This window comes from Schistocerca nitens, chromosome 3 (assembly GCF_023898315.1).
Source record: "Schistocerca nitens isolate TAMUIC-IGC-003100 chromosome 3, iqSchNite1.1, whole genome shotgun sequence".
In the NCBI taxonomy this organism is placed as follows: domain Eukaryota; kingdom Metazoa; phylum Arthropoda; class Insecta; order Orthoptera; family Acrididae; genus Schistocerca; species Schistocerca nitens.
Window position 1 is genome coordinate 381,870,709 of NC_064616.1, and position 15,455 is coordinate 381,886,163.

The 15,455-nt window shown below is 45.2% G+C and overlaps 1 protein-coding gene across 1 annotated transcript in view; it reads left to right on the forward strand.

Annotated features, from left to right (window-relative positions):
• The first annotated feature begins 4,847 nt into the window (after positions 1-4,847).
• Positions 4,848-15,455, forward strand: part of LOC126249243 (liprin-alpha-1) — a 401,613-nt gene continuing 391,005 nt past the window's right edge. Inside the window, exon 1 of the mRNA XM_049950901.1 lies at positions 4,848-5,015. Coding sequence (XP_049806858.1) covers positions 4,848-5,015 — 168 coding nt within the window. The remainder of the gene's footprint in view (positions 5,016-15,455) is intronic.

Genomic DNA, 15,455 nt, shown 5'->3' on the forward strand with positions numbered 1-15,455 from the left:
CTTACGTCAGTTTCGACCAACGATGAATCGAGTGTGTTAAAGAGTTTTAAATCTGTGTAGGTTCGACTTCAGCCCATGCGATTTGGTCGGAGCTTTTACGTCATCACCTATAAATTTTAGTTGTTTGCACAATTTTTGTACCTTTTTTCCTGTTTGTGAACCCGTTTGGTTTTATTGTTTTCTCTGCGCTCATCTCCTTAGACTTGTGTATATTACCATAGTTAAAAACACGAATGATCAGCCGTACGTATAGAAAATGCCAAGGTAATAACAGAATATTTATATGTCGTACACCGCGCAACTGTCATACGAAACATTTGAAACCTCGATGTCAACAACGGAGTAAAAGACCTCCACGTGATCTGTATACTGCTGAATTTTACACTAGAATATATCAGTAACATCGTAAATGGACGCGTATACGTAGAGATTATATGTCACTGTGTGGGGCGGCGAGTAGGTAAGGGAAAATATAATTGCAGTACAAAATGTTTGTTTGTCGAGTCAATTTCTAGCTTTTAAAATGCTGTTAATGCTGTCTTTCGCCGTTCTCAACACTGGCTCTCTATTTAACGTTCTTGACTCCCAGAAAGCGATTTGACAAAACCTGAAGCCTGTAAATAGAGTTCCTAGTGCCCACTTTGAGAAATATTATTATAGCTGCAGCTTATAGCTCTGAGGAACTAGGAGATTGTCCGGGATTTCTAATCAAAAACAATATTCCAAAATATTTGGGTATATTCTCCAAATCACAAATACACACACGAGTATCCCTACAACCTAACTAACAGAACAGTTCAGAGTCTATTGCGCTGATGCAACTATAAATGTCCGAATTAAATATTGAAATGAATGCTCGCCATAATTTGATGAAATATCTCATCAAACGCCACGCTAAATTACTGGTAGAATGTCTGTCCCGCGACGGCACGTGAAAATACGACAATACGCACACTGAGGCTAGATAATGAAAATCATTCCCGAATTAACACTTTACTTGAAACGCTTTACTGGTTACGCGCATCTCGAGTAACAGAATACGGCACCCGAGGCTGTTAGTAGCACTGATACTGGCGCGGCGCGATTCCCGACACAGATGGCGTGTCATTCAGCGTCTGGAGAGAACTGGGGCCTTGGCTTCCTCGCACAGTGCTCTTATATATAAAGCCGGGGTGCGGACCGCTGAGAAAACGCTCGATCAAATCGGCTGTCTCGACTAGCCGCTGTGCTAGTAACGCACCACTTCAAGTTGCATAATAAATTTTAGCTTCTCTTGCTGAAGGCCGATGAAGCTCCTAATTTAACTGTGCATTCAGCACGCAGGGAAGTATTGATAATAAATTTTTGACGTGGCTAACTTTAATAACTTAGGCGAGAGAATTAATTTAATTGCACTGCACGCAGCAGATGGGCTCTGAACTGTCCCTTCTGAGATCCGCTATTGCTATAATTTAATAGATATTTGAAAGAAACTTTTTACAGCTTCATCATCATAGCGGACCTCCAACCTATTAAAATCTAAGCTCACTTAATCTATCTTGCTTCCTCTAGTTTTGAGATGAAAACCACAAAATCATGAATTTACACTAACATCTTAATTTGTGAAATCCAAAGTACTATTTTTATTAAATCATTATGAAAGCTGAATCTAAATACAAATTTTTCAGTCTCTAGCTCTTTTCTGTGCCGCCAATTATTTTTATAGAAAAACGTCCAAATAAAGGAAACGGCTGAAGTTATCAAGCTGATATTTAACACACATTAGTTTATCATTATTCCAGACATACTAGGAAAGTTTTATGTCATTTGCTTGATTTTTAAGGTATTGCGCAACATCTATGACGTCAGAGCTAGCAGACTGACTAACACACAATGGAAACTGATGTGAATTTGCTGCAGCGTGAGTAGGCTGCTTCCCTACAACTGGTGTAGTACTTAGTTGCCGCCGCCCCGCAGACGGTGAGAGAATGACTCGTGAAAAGCAAAATCAGAGGTTCCATCGTTTTAGCATGGCCAGTGATGCTTGCTGTTAATCTGCTTGGTTATCAACCTTTCAATAAGCGCAGTCTCTTTTAAAGGCCGGTGTTTTTGTCGCTGTTACATCGTAGTTCTTTGGTGTTAAGTCTGTCATTGGCACTGAGGATTGGTTTCCACCTTACTCATTAGTGGAGGGGGATTCAGCTATATAGAGGCGACGACATTGAAACAAGCTTGTGTGGGAGATAAGAAAGAGGAAGAACAACCCTAAGGTAGGGCAGATAAGAAATTTTTATACAAGATGGTTGCGGGACATCGTCAGTTCAGTATAAAACATCAAATCAAAACACCTTCATCCGTATAAATTTCCAGTCTTATTTTATTTGTGGTATCAGTTTGTGCCACTTTACGCCACTTTCTGGCCCCTGTGTGAAGACAATAGTTACAACAGAGTAAAATACATAACAGAAGGTGCAGTGTATATTTTTTAAGAAATCAAATTACACTCCTGGAAATGGAAAAAAGAACACATTGACACCGGTGTGTCAGACCCACCATACTTGCTCCGGACACTGCGAGAGGGCTGTACAAGCAATGATCACACGCACGGCACAGCGGACACACCAGGAACCGCGGTGTTGGCCGTCGAATGGCGCTAGCTGCGCAGCATTTGTGCACCGCCGCCGTCAGTGTCAGCCAGTTTGCCGTGGCATACGGAGCTCCATCGCAGTCTTTAACACTGGTAGCATGCCGCGACAGCGTGGACGTGAACCGTATGTGCAGTTGACGGACTTTGAGCGAGGGCGTATAGTGGGCATGCGGGAGGCCGGGTGGACGTACCGCCGAATTGCTCAACACGTGGGGCGTGAGGTCTCCACAGTACATCGATGTTGTCGCCAGTGGTCGGCGGAAGGTGCACGTGCCCGTCGACCTGGGACCGGACCGCAGCGACGCACGGATGCATGCCAAGACCGTAGGATCCTACGCAGTGCCGTAGGGGACCGCACCGCCACTTCCCAGCAAATTAGGGACACTGTTGCTCCTGGGGTATCGGCGAGGACCATTCGCAACCGTCTCCATGAAGCTGGGCTACGGTCCCGCACACCGTTAGGCCGTCTTCCGCTCACGCCCCAACATCGTGCAGCCCGCCTCCAGTGGTGTCGCGACAGGCGTGAATGGAGGGACGAATGGAGACGTGTCGTCTTCAGCGATGAGAGTCGCTTCTGCCTTGGTGCCAATGATGGTCGTATGCGTGTTTGGCGCCGTGCAGGTGAGCGCCACAATCAGGACTGCATACGACCGAGGCACACAGGGCCAACACCCGGCATCATGGTGTGGGGAGCGATCTCATACACTGGCCGTACACCACTGGTGATCGTCGAGGGGACACTGAATAGTGCACGGTACATCCAAACCGTCATCGAACCCATCGTTCTACCATTCCTAGACCGGCAAGGGAACTTGCTGTTCCAACAGGACAATGCACGTCCTCATGTATCCCGTGCCACCCAACGTGCTCTAGAAGGTGTAAGTCAACTACCCTGGCCAGCAAGATCTCCGGATCTGTCCCCCATTGAGCATGTTTGGGACTGGATGAAGCGTCGTCTCACGCGGTCTGTACGTCCAGCACGAACGCTGGTCCAACTGAGGCGCCAGGTGGAAATGGCATGGCAAGCCGTTCCACAGGACTACATCCAGCATCTCTACGATCGTCTCCATGGGAGAATAGCAGCCTGCATTGCTGCGAAAGGTGGATATACACTGTACTAGTGCCGACATTGTGCATGCTCTGTTGCCTGTGTCTATGTGCCTGTGGTTCTGTCAGTGTGATCATGTGATGTATCTGACCCCAGGAATGTGTCAATAAAGTTTCCCCTTCCTGGGACAATGAATTCACGGTGTTCTTATTTCAATTTCCAGGAGTGTATATACAGGGCTTATATGTAGTAAACATATAACAGTAAAAGTACATAATTTGACTTCTTAAAAAAGTTTACACCGACCCTCTTGTCATGTATTTTACTGTTACCATTGTTCTCTTTACACAGGGGCCTGAAGATGGCGTAATGTAATGCTGAAATTGGTAGCACAAATAAAATAAAACGGGAAATTTAGACGGCTGACGGTGTTTTGATTTGACATTTTATAATTAGAAAAATATTTTTAGAAAAGGAACAAGAGTATTACTATGGATTTATTTTTTTATTTATTCACACTCGCTACAGAGTTTGGAAGGACGTCATCCATATAAACGTTGCTTTATTTTCGTATATGGCCAACACATTTAGGAAATGAGTGTAAGTCTGAGAGATTACCTCTTATGTACACATTAAATTTTTCGAACGCATTGGGTGATGCGCAGATGGGAAATGACTCGAGTGTCCTGAAGGAGACACTTGAAACCAATCGTACGTACACGTATCTAATTGATATTCTTGCATGGCACCGGCGACTTAACGACGCTGCAGCGTAACGATTCGCGGCCGTCCTGTTAGTTATGTTAAAGTGACGGTTCTCCTGATCTTAGAGTGATCATTTGAGGGATAAAACTGATTCCTATTTTTTACGTTACAGGAGCCTCTTCCACGAAAGGCACCCTCACGGGTTTTGGGACGATGGAATTGGCTTTAGACAGAATTTGTCACCTCGGCGGCACCATTCTGATAGCCAGGGGGAACACTGTTGTCTGTGCGCTGTTGATAATTTTGATGCGAGATGAGTGAATGCCCCTATGAATTTACACCAAAAACTTGCTCGAAGCAGTTGATCGTTTTGGGAAACGCAGACATGGAGGCGAGTAAGACGAGAGTGACGGACAAGGTGTGCGGTGGCTATTGTGTGTGTACCGTGTGTGGTGCGGCGGTGTGATAATGAAGGAGGAGAGCACGCCCGGAGGTGGCGGCGGAGGTGGAGGCGGCGACGTGCTGGCGCTGCTGCAGGCCGTCTGCAACAACCCGAGCGCGCTGCGGCAGCTCGCGCAGAAGAACGGACAGCTTGTGCGCGCCTGCCCCTGCGTGCTCCACCTCGCCCTGCTGCAGGTACAATCAACATCACTTCTTTGTCAATGCATACCACTTTCTTCACCCCATCTTTTACGTCTGCAGCTTATGCAGACCAGGACGTACTATTCTGCCGATACCGCGCGTCTGGTCGACTCGTGACGCCATCAAAAATAGTGGACATAAAACAGGTATCGAAATCCAATATCCATAAAATAACCGCAATTATAGTTATTGTGGTGACTTCGTCACAACCAGACAGTCACTTCCTAACCTAGAGTAGACGTCGGGTTGAACCGCCGTGCTAATACAACTTACATTCCAAAAAATTATACAGAGGAAAAATCATCTACAGGGTGTTACAAAAAGGTACGGCCAAACTTTCAGGAAACATTCCTCACACACAAAGAAAGAAAATATGTTATGTGGACATGTGTTCAGAAACGCTTACTTTCCATGTTAGAGCTCATTTTATTACTTCTCTTCAAATCACATTAATCATGGAATGGAAACACACAGCAACAGAACGTACCAGCGTGACTTCAAACACTTTGTTACAGGAAATGTTCAAATTGTCCTCCGTTAGCGAGGATACATGCATCCACCCTCCGTCGCATGGAATCCCTGATGCGCTGATACAGCCCTGGAGAATGACGTATTGTATCACAGCCATCCACAATACGAGCACGAAGAGTCTCTACACTTGGTACCGGTGTTGCGTAGACAAGAGCTTTCAAATGCTCCCATAAATGAAAGTCAAGAGGGTTGTGGTCAGGAGAGCGTGGAGGCCATGGAATTGGTCCGCCTCTACCAATACATCGGTCACCGAATCTGTTGTTGAGAAGCGTACGAACACTTCGACTGAAATGTGCAGGAGCTCCATCGTGCATGTTGTGTCGTACTTGTAAAGGCACATGTTCTAGCAGCACAGGTAGAGTATCCCGTATGAAATCATGATAACGTGCTCCATTGAGCGTAGGTGGAAGAACATGGGGACCAATCAAGACATCACCAACAATGCCTGCCCAAACGTTCACAGAAAATCTGTGTTGATGACGTGATTGCACAATTGCGTGCGGATTCTCGTCAGCCCACACATGTTGACTGTGAAAATTTACAATTTGATCACGTTGGAATGAAGCCTCATCCGTAAAGAGAACATTTGCACTGAAATGAGGATTGACACATTGTTGGATGAACCATTCGCAGAAGTGTACCCGTGGAGGCCAATCAGCTGCTGATACTGCCTGCACACGCTGTACATGGTACGGAAACAACTGGTTCTCGCGTAGCACTCTCCATACAGTGACGTGGTCAACGTTACCTTGTACAGCAGCAACTTTTCTGACGCTGACATTAGGGTTATCGTCAACTGCACGAAGAATTGCCTCGTCCATTGCAGGTGTCCTCGTCGTTCTAGGTCTTCCCCAGTCGCGAGTCATAGGCTGGAATGTTCCGTGCTCCCTAAGACGCCGAGCAATTGCTTCGAACGTCTTCCTGTCGGGACACCTTCGTTCTGGAAATCTGTCTCGATACAAACGTACCGCGCCACGGCTCTTGCCCCGTGTTAATCCATACATCAAGTGGGCATCTGCCAACTCCGCATTTGTAAACATTGGACTGACTGCAAAACCACGTTCGTGATGAACACTAACCTGTTGATGCTACGTACTGATGTGCTTGATTCTAGTACTGTAGAGCAATGAGTCGCATGTCAACAGAAGCACCGAAGTAAACATTACCTTCCTTCAATTGGGTCAACTGGCGGTGAATCGAGGAAGTACAGTACATACTGACGAAACTAAAATGAGTTCTAACATGGAAATTAAGCGTTTCCGGACACATGTCCACATAACATCTTTTCTTTATTTGTGTGTGAGGAATGTTTCCTGAAAGTTTGGCCGTACCTTTTTGTAACACCCTGTAGTCATTGTCTTCTTCTATCTCTGTTTGCACTCGTTTGACTTAACATGCCACAACATAATTACGTCACGGGTCAAAGGCTACGTCCGGTATCGGTAGGTTCTAACCACCTACTTTAAAGCACACTGCAATTGAGGAACTACACTGGTGTACAAAACTTAAGGACGAAAGTAACTTTCGCGCGAAGTGTCACAGCAGACATGAAACTTGGACCGTACATAAAAAGACTTGCTGCAGCATACCACAAAAGAAAACCGAAAGAAATACGCAATGCGATGAACAGAAAGACACGTTTACGATAAATTTTAGCTGGCGTCACATCTACAACTATTACATGCAGTACTCGTGATTAAAGCATCAGCTACAGTTGTACAGTAATTTATTGACTGAAATCTTTACACAAAGATTTCATTTTTCTAGAAAGACCTTCAGTCAGTAAATTACTGTATAACTCTAGCGGGCGTTTTAATCGTGAACAATGACACGTTTATTCAGATAAAATAATTAGACAGAACTCACCGCGATTTATGATGCTTCCCTCGACAGGGCGTGAGACCATAACGAACCGCAGTGCACGCTCTGGAACGTGCTTCCGTGATGGTCACGAGGTTGGTAAGAAATTCTCATGGCAGGACGTTGCAGTCCTCCACCAGCGCGGTTGCCAACTTCTGCAATGTCTTTGGTGTATATGGATGTGCTCCAGTACGTCTACCCGACGCAATCCTACACGTGTTCAGTAGGATTTAATTCGGGGGAACGGGTAGGCCAATGCATTCGCCGAATATCCTCTCGTTCCGAGAGCTGTTCCTTCTGCGCTGTTCGACGCAGCCGCGGATTTTCGTCCATAAAAATGAAGTTGGTGCCTAATGCGCGCCTGAAAAGACGCACATGGGCAAGAAGTACAGTGTTAAAGTCACGGTGAGCTTTGAGTGCACCGTGTTTAAGGATGTGGAGGACAGTGCGCCATTTCAACATTATGCCTGCCCACGCTGTAACACCTGCACCACCAAAGCGATCTTGTTCGAAAATTTTCCTGGGTGCATTACGTGTTCCCGCATCTCGCCTTTTGCGGGCACGTCCAGAATTGCTGTTCAGGATAAATCTGCTCTCATCCGAGAAGTCCTTATGCTCCTGGCACAATCAGAAACTGTGCCGTCGATGTGGAGTTGTCTGTGGAAAACAAAGTATTGGTCGACGGGTAATGAGACCACCCCCACGCAGTCACGGTGCCACTGCGGAGCGTGAGATTGTGGGCCTTGCAGTCCTGTTAAATTTAGTTGCAATTGCACCCTCAGTTTGGCGTGGGTCCCTTCCTTCCTGTTGCAAAATGTAAACTTCCCCGTGGGAAGTCATCCGAATGTTGTGGCGCTGCAGCTTCCCCCACCCCTCCCACCACGCGGCGCCCCGCCGGCCGCCCGCGCCGGGGTACGACTCGGGACCCCGCGGACATAAATACCACGGACACAGCGCAGACGGATCATTCCATCAGCACCACCTGATGATGGCGGAACGGTTATCCGCCGAAATATCGTGGAACTTCGACGAACGGATCCGGCTGGACACCCGAGAACCTTGGATACAGCACATTCGCCGGGAAAGCCTGAGATCTCACATCCGAGTGTTGTTTCCCAGCCATATTGTATTGAAGACCACCACCACCACAGTGCGCCGTAACTGCTCGCCGATTGACACACACTTCTTTTCCTATTCTTTCAACTACCTCGTGTCCGCCCCTAGTAGCTGAGTGGTCAGCGCGACGGAATGTCATACCTAACGGCCCGGGTTAGATTCCCGGCTGGATCGGAGATTTTCTCCGCTCACGGAGTGGGTGTTGTGTTGTTCTTATCATCATTTCATCCCCATCGACACGCAAGTCGCCGAAGTGGCGTCAACTCGAAAGACTTGCATCAGGCGAACGGTCTACGCGACGGGAGGCCCAAGCCACACGGCATTTCCAACTACCTCGTGTTGTTAGGCCAGCCCCTTTTGGCGCTGTAGTCACGCTGACCTCATGCCATGGATGTTACGTCCAGCTTTCTATGAAGGAGTGGGAGATCTCTAGCAACGTACTCCCGCACATTCACTCATTTCCACTGAGTTGGTAATATGTTACGTTACTTTCACTGTCTCGTCCTGCCGCGCGGAGTGGCCGCGCGATTTAGGGCGTAATGTCACGGACTACGCGGCCCCTCCCACCGGAGGTTCGAGTCCTCCCTCGTGTGTGTGTGTGTGTGTGTTTTTCTTGTTCTTAGCATAAGTTAGTTTAAGTATTGCGTAAGACTAGGGACCGATGACCTAAGCAGTTTGGTCCCTTAGGAATTTACACAAATTTGAACATTTGTCTCGTCCTTAAGTTTTGCAGAGCAGTGTAGTACTCTCTGTTCACTGTTTAGAAAAGCTTCTGAGAATACGAGGATCTTCAATAAATAATGCCCTAATTTTTTTACACCCTTCAAAACATGTACGAATATAGGAAAACCTCGTTCCAGGTACTTCAAATTTGATGATTTTCGAAGTTTAGAATAGTTCCGACAGATGGCAGAGTCGTAGTGAACCACCAAAACGGCTTTTACGCAAGACATTCGTTACAATCAATGCTCTGTCACCCAGTTCTTGGTGGTGGGAAAAGAAACCGTCGTGAACTCTCATAAACATTAGCGTGCGGTGTATTGTAATGTTGCAATTCATAGGAGCGCTGGTGGACGAAGGGCAAAGAGAGCTAAAACGTCAGCAAGTGCACTGTTCCGGACATGATGCATCGTGTGTATGTCATTATTCGTACAGACCGGCACATCCGAACTCGACAGTTAGCTCTGCAGCTATTGATGAGCATTGAAAGTGCATGTACAATGTAGGAGACTCTCGGATATTCCAAAGTGTGGTCAGGACAGGTTCCAACAGATGACAAGATTATTATTATTATTATTATTATTATTATTATTTATTTACGCCATTTCATCTGAGCTGTTCGAGCAGTGTGAGCCAAAGGATAGGCCTTTTCTGCCATGGACCGTTACGGGTGACGAAATCTGGGTGTATCACTTTGAGCCAAAAAAAAAAAAAAAAGAGGCAATCACTGGAGTCCCACTTGATGTATGGATTAGCACGGGGCAAGAGCCGTGGCGCGGTACGTTTGTATCGAGACAGATTTCCAGAACGAAGGTGTCCCGACAGGAAGACGTTCGAAGCAATTGATCGGCGTCTTAGGGAGCACGGAACATTCCAGCAGTCACCAAGAAAGTAAGTAATTCAGTGCGTCTCCCTGTACTGCAAGTCATGACGACAGTGTCGAGGTAGTGATGGTGTCGTTATCGAGGATGTGTTGCCAATAGGGTCAACCATTAATTCAAGTGGCATATGTGAAGACCATGAGCAAAGTCCAAAACCATTTCCGACTTGTTCGGTCTGTGAAGAAGCGAAAATGAATCTTGCTCCAGAGCGACATTACGTGCCTACACAGAAGCATCAAAGCCCGGGAACACGCCGTCAAATTGGATTGGAGATCATTACTTCTTGTATCGCAGGCTTGGCGTCGTCGGACATCGATCTGTTTGGGCCACTTAAAGTTTCTCTACGTGAGGTGCAGTTTGAAGATGATGAAAGCGTAATTCATGCAGCGAAAACGTGGCTACGAGCGCAGGACAAAAACTGTAACCAGCAGGGAATACATGATTTTAAACAACGCTGTCTTAAGGACATAGAATGTGATGGAGACTATGTAGAAAAATACTGCATGTGAAACAAATGTTGATTGATATCTTCACCAAATTATAACCCTTAAGAATAAATACGTTGAGAAAAAAGTATGGGCCATTACTTATGGAGCTACCCTCGTATAAGTTCTCTAGAGGGATGCAGTATCTTCTCCAGCATAGATACCACTCACTGGTGTTGTCAGGTCGTGAAGTAGCGAAATGGTCACCAGCGCATTTTAAATACGCATCAGCTTCCACACGATGGCCTGCGGACAAAGCTGTTTCCGTAATGGTGTCCACTCTTTACCCCCTCCCTGCCACTTTCCATTGGGTTATCTTCGTCACTTACATCGTTCATCACCCTGCTGTAGTGAATGAAGAACTGAGAAGTTTTCTCGAGAACTCTTGTCGAATATTCGTATGCTTCGTTCTAAAAACAGACGCCCCTTTTCACGTTGTGGATCGGGTCGTGTCTCCGGCACTAGATGCCAGAACAAGAGGTTTGTTTGTTCATGGATGTGTGTTCGTTTCAGTTTGTTTCTAGCTGCCTCCTCCTACGGGCATTTGGACAATGCTTTTCACGTTTTGTGTGAGTGTGTGTGTGTGTGTGGGGGGGGGGGGGCGTCGAGTAGTCGAATAGTTCCATTAAGATTGCATGGGAAAGACTGCATACCACAGCAAACATGCAAAACCAAAGTGTGTGTTTTTATGCAGAAAGCAAAACTGAATGAAAAAAAATTAACTTCAGGAAATTATGTACCCTTGCTTAATTTACATAAAACGATTTTTGTCTTGATCCCAGCAGATGACATGAAATCTCATATTGTGATACTTTAAACGAACGTAGCCGACTGCGCAGTTTAAACATACGGTGCCTCCAAACACTGAGGCTGTACTCGAAAACATTCTTGGTTGTCGGGAGCTCAACAGACTAGCTGCTGTTGTCATTCTGATCCCGATGCAATAGCCTGAGTATTTTCATCCGTATTGCACTTCAATCAGTAAGGCCTAAAATTACAATCTAGCATTCGTGGCTGGTTCAGACACCTTTACATACTACTGCTTATTCTCTTTACTCGCTCTTCACCAGCTCCAGCCATAATAACGGCCGGTGAAGCGTCTGTAGGGCTTGTAAGAGGAACTACAATGTTACTACAGGGGTTATAGTTCATACAAAATAAAAACCATTGGGGGAATGAAATATTTAACACCAACGTTTGCCGGCCGGAGTGGCCGAGCGGTTCTAGGCGCTACAGTCTGGAACCGCGCGACCGCTACGGTTGCAGGTTCGAATCCTGCCCCGGGCGTGGATGTGTGTGATGTCCTTAGGTTAGTTACATTTAAGTAGTTTTAAGTTCTAGGGGACTGATGACCTCAGAAGTTAAGTCCCATAGTGCTTAGAGCCATTTGAACCATTTTTGAACCAACGTAAGATAACAAGGACAAACACTGCCAAAACGGAGGGCCGCCAGGCTTAATTTTGTCGCCCTACGTGATGGAACACAATTAACATTTTACCATGCAATCACTCGAGGTTTGTAATTTGCTTCATTGAGTGGCGCAGTTGTAGTTACGAAGGTTTCTTCCCGTACACTACGACCTGTGTCGAGTGCCGTGTGTTGGCGGCCTCAGCTACGAAGGTCAAATTAGGCTTCCATTAGGAATGTCATTCCTAGGTGTTTACACGGAGCTCTGAACCTATGGAACAGAATGAGAAACGACATTTATTGCATTCGGCAGTCGTGCCCTCAATCATCAGGGGGAATTACATCATGGACATTGAAGCAGAGTTGCAAACAAGAAAAACGAAGTTTGCTCTTCCATGAAACAATTTCGAAAAGCATAATTCAGTACTTGTGCTCTAGTTTTACCGTATTCAACGTCAGTATCTACATTTTCAACGAGTGACTAATCTCTTTACTGGTTATACAGAGAACCAAAGGTTCCAGGCGCTTTTTGAGAATTTGTAGACAATTTTATTTTCAAATTGATTATATATTTCTCTGATGCGATTCCACTGAGCTGGTTCCGAGAACACTAAATCTCTTGGCTGATCTAACACTGTAAATGGAATATGGACTTTCCTTTCTACGGACAGTGCCTGACTAAACAAAATATTCAGAATGGTTTGATTTTCTCTCTCCTCGTGCAATTTAATATTTTCCCAAGAGAGTAGAGTAATTAGGTTTCTTCGATTTATGTTTCAAAACTTGAACACTGACTGAGGTCACTGTCGTCCATACTCCCTGCGTCAATGGTGTTTCGCAATTTGCTGAAAAGCTTCACGACAATCATCGAGAAAACAGAGCCGCTGTTTGTTGGAAGCCAAAGAGTACCTCTACGAAGGCAAGTACTTGTATATACGAAGTAACGCATTGAAAACATACAGCTTATGTTATTACGTGCCATGCTATGAATGCCTAAACTTCTGGTTGCGATATTTTCCTATAGAAGAACTCTCAATTTATGTCTGTGTTTGCTTGAACAATAAATGTAGACTGGTGAGACAAACCAAATGATCATTTCCCGCCATGCTGCCTGCTGACGTTGCAGACGCGTGACGCGGTAAAGTTGCGCCCACACGATGCCTTCTTTCTTTTCAACTTCTTGCTTGCATGCACATTTGTGTATGCGTAATGTCGTGGAAATGGAGGCCGTGCGTAATACTTATTGCTTTTGCTTATAACCTCCATTAAATATTTCTCTATTTCAGGAATAATCAATGAAATGCTTTGTTTTGAAATGTGAAATACATAGATCAAACTGGTATTTGTGTAGTGAGTTACTAGCTAACGAAATTTTACTGCTAGCCTTATAGCTGCAGTTTCACAAGCAGGAAATCCAAAATCTCGCTGTGACTTGTTCATAAAATTTGCAAACAAAACGACGTCGTCACTTGATATTTCTCGTACTTCTATTATTTGATACTTCTTTACCTACACTCGCGTTTGAATTTTCCTTTTTCTGTTGCCTTTTCATCACAATAAACGCAGCACAAACTCCCAGGCAAAGGAGGTTATCCATAGTAGACTGCTTGCAGAATGAGAAAAATGCCTACATGTGTTTTTCCACAATTTTTCATGCATGCCCTTTTATTCCCATGCGGCTGCGATTGCGTACGAGGAAAGAGGCATCGTGTAGACATACCTTAAGCGAAGTAAATGAGCGGAGCTGAGACGAATGGAGAGTCGTTCTAGTGACATTATGGGCCGCAAACTGAGAAATCAGCTGACGTAAGCGACCTTCACAAAGGGAGATGGTTATGATCCGCCGCCTGGGAACGAGCATCTTGTAAACGGCGAAGATGGTTTACTGTTCGCGTCTACTGTTGTGCGCGTCTATGGAAAGTGGTTGAAGGACGTCGAAACCTCATGTAGACGACAAGGTGTTCGACGTCCACGCATAAGAAAACGTGGAGGTCGGAGGCTTGCCCATACTGTAAAGTAGACATGTGGCAGATCCAACGACAGAGTACAATACTGGTGCATGCTGAAGTGTTTTGGAGCACACCTTTCAGTGCACATTGTTGAACGTGGAGCTCCGCAGCACACAATCCCTGTGTGTTTCCTTGTTGATTCAACGACATCATCAGTTACGATTGCAGTGGGGAAGGGGTCGTCGATAATGGGCAGTGGATAAGTGAAACATGTTGCCTCGTCGGGTAAATTACGGTTCTTGTTACACCAGCTCGATGGTCATGTCTGGATACACCGCCATCCAGGAGAACGGCTGACCGAAAAAAATGCACCAGTGGGAACGGTATTACGTATGAAGATACATTATGTGGGGATCATTCACCTGGGCTTCCTTGAGACATGAGATAGGCACCATGACAGCTGTGGACTAACTGAACGCTTTTGCGGACCGCTTATATTGATTCATGCTTGATGTCTTCCCCGATAGCTATGGCACTTTCCATCATGATGACTGTCCGTGTCACTAGGCCAGAATCGTGATACGGTGATTTGAGGAGGATTAAAGCTGTTATCAACATGCAGTTTGGTATGAAAGCTAAAGTGTTTTAGTAGACATGGTCCCGTTGCATCTTTCGAATAGTTTTAGATGGATCCACAGCGTAACGTGGATTTGGAATTACGGCGCGACGCGGAATTTTTCACATGGACAAATCATTGCCGGAGGTGAAGTGAAGAGCGACAAAAAAAAATTCTAGGATGGACCAAAGAATGAACCGACCCCTTTATCTTTGTTGCTTGACAGTTAACATCTAAGCTTACCGAACCACGTTATGTATATTAATAAATACAAATAAAATAAAATATTTTGATTGTAGAACAAATTAGCTTCCCGTCCACGCGCTCTTAGAAGTCGAAATAACCTCTCGTTCAGGAAGAAGTAAATTCCTCCCGTGGTTCACATATGTGTAAGTGGGTTCGACGGCTGGCACTCTATAGCCAATCAAGTAATCTTTTTCGCAAATGTAGCAAACCGCACACGCGGCCAACACGTGCAGAAGTACTTAACGAATATTTAACGTAACCAACTGTGTCACAGGTGTGTCGAAAAGCTCTAAATTCTCACCGGGTTATAGGACAAAGTTATGATACGAGATCCGCATCTGTAGGACAACGTTTCTAATTTTCGTCAAATCATCTTGATCTATTTTCTATAATTTCTTTAAATTATATATTGAAAAGACCACGGATGATTTCCTGTTTTATTACTTTTTGTTCTGTCTGTAATGATTTAGCCGTTGATGGCTCGTAAACGCTATTAATCTTCCCAACTCTTCCCCACCATAAATGATCACACTTATTATGGAAAGACTACATTTTAATAAAGAGTACCCTTGCAAATTACAAACAATTCTTAAAAATTGCACGTAATTGTTAAGTTTGGGAAA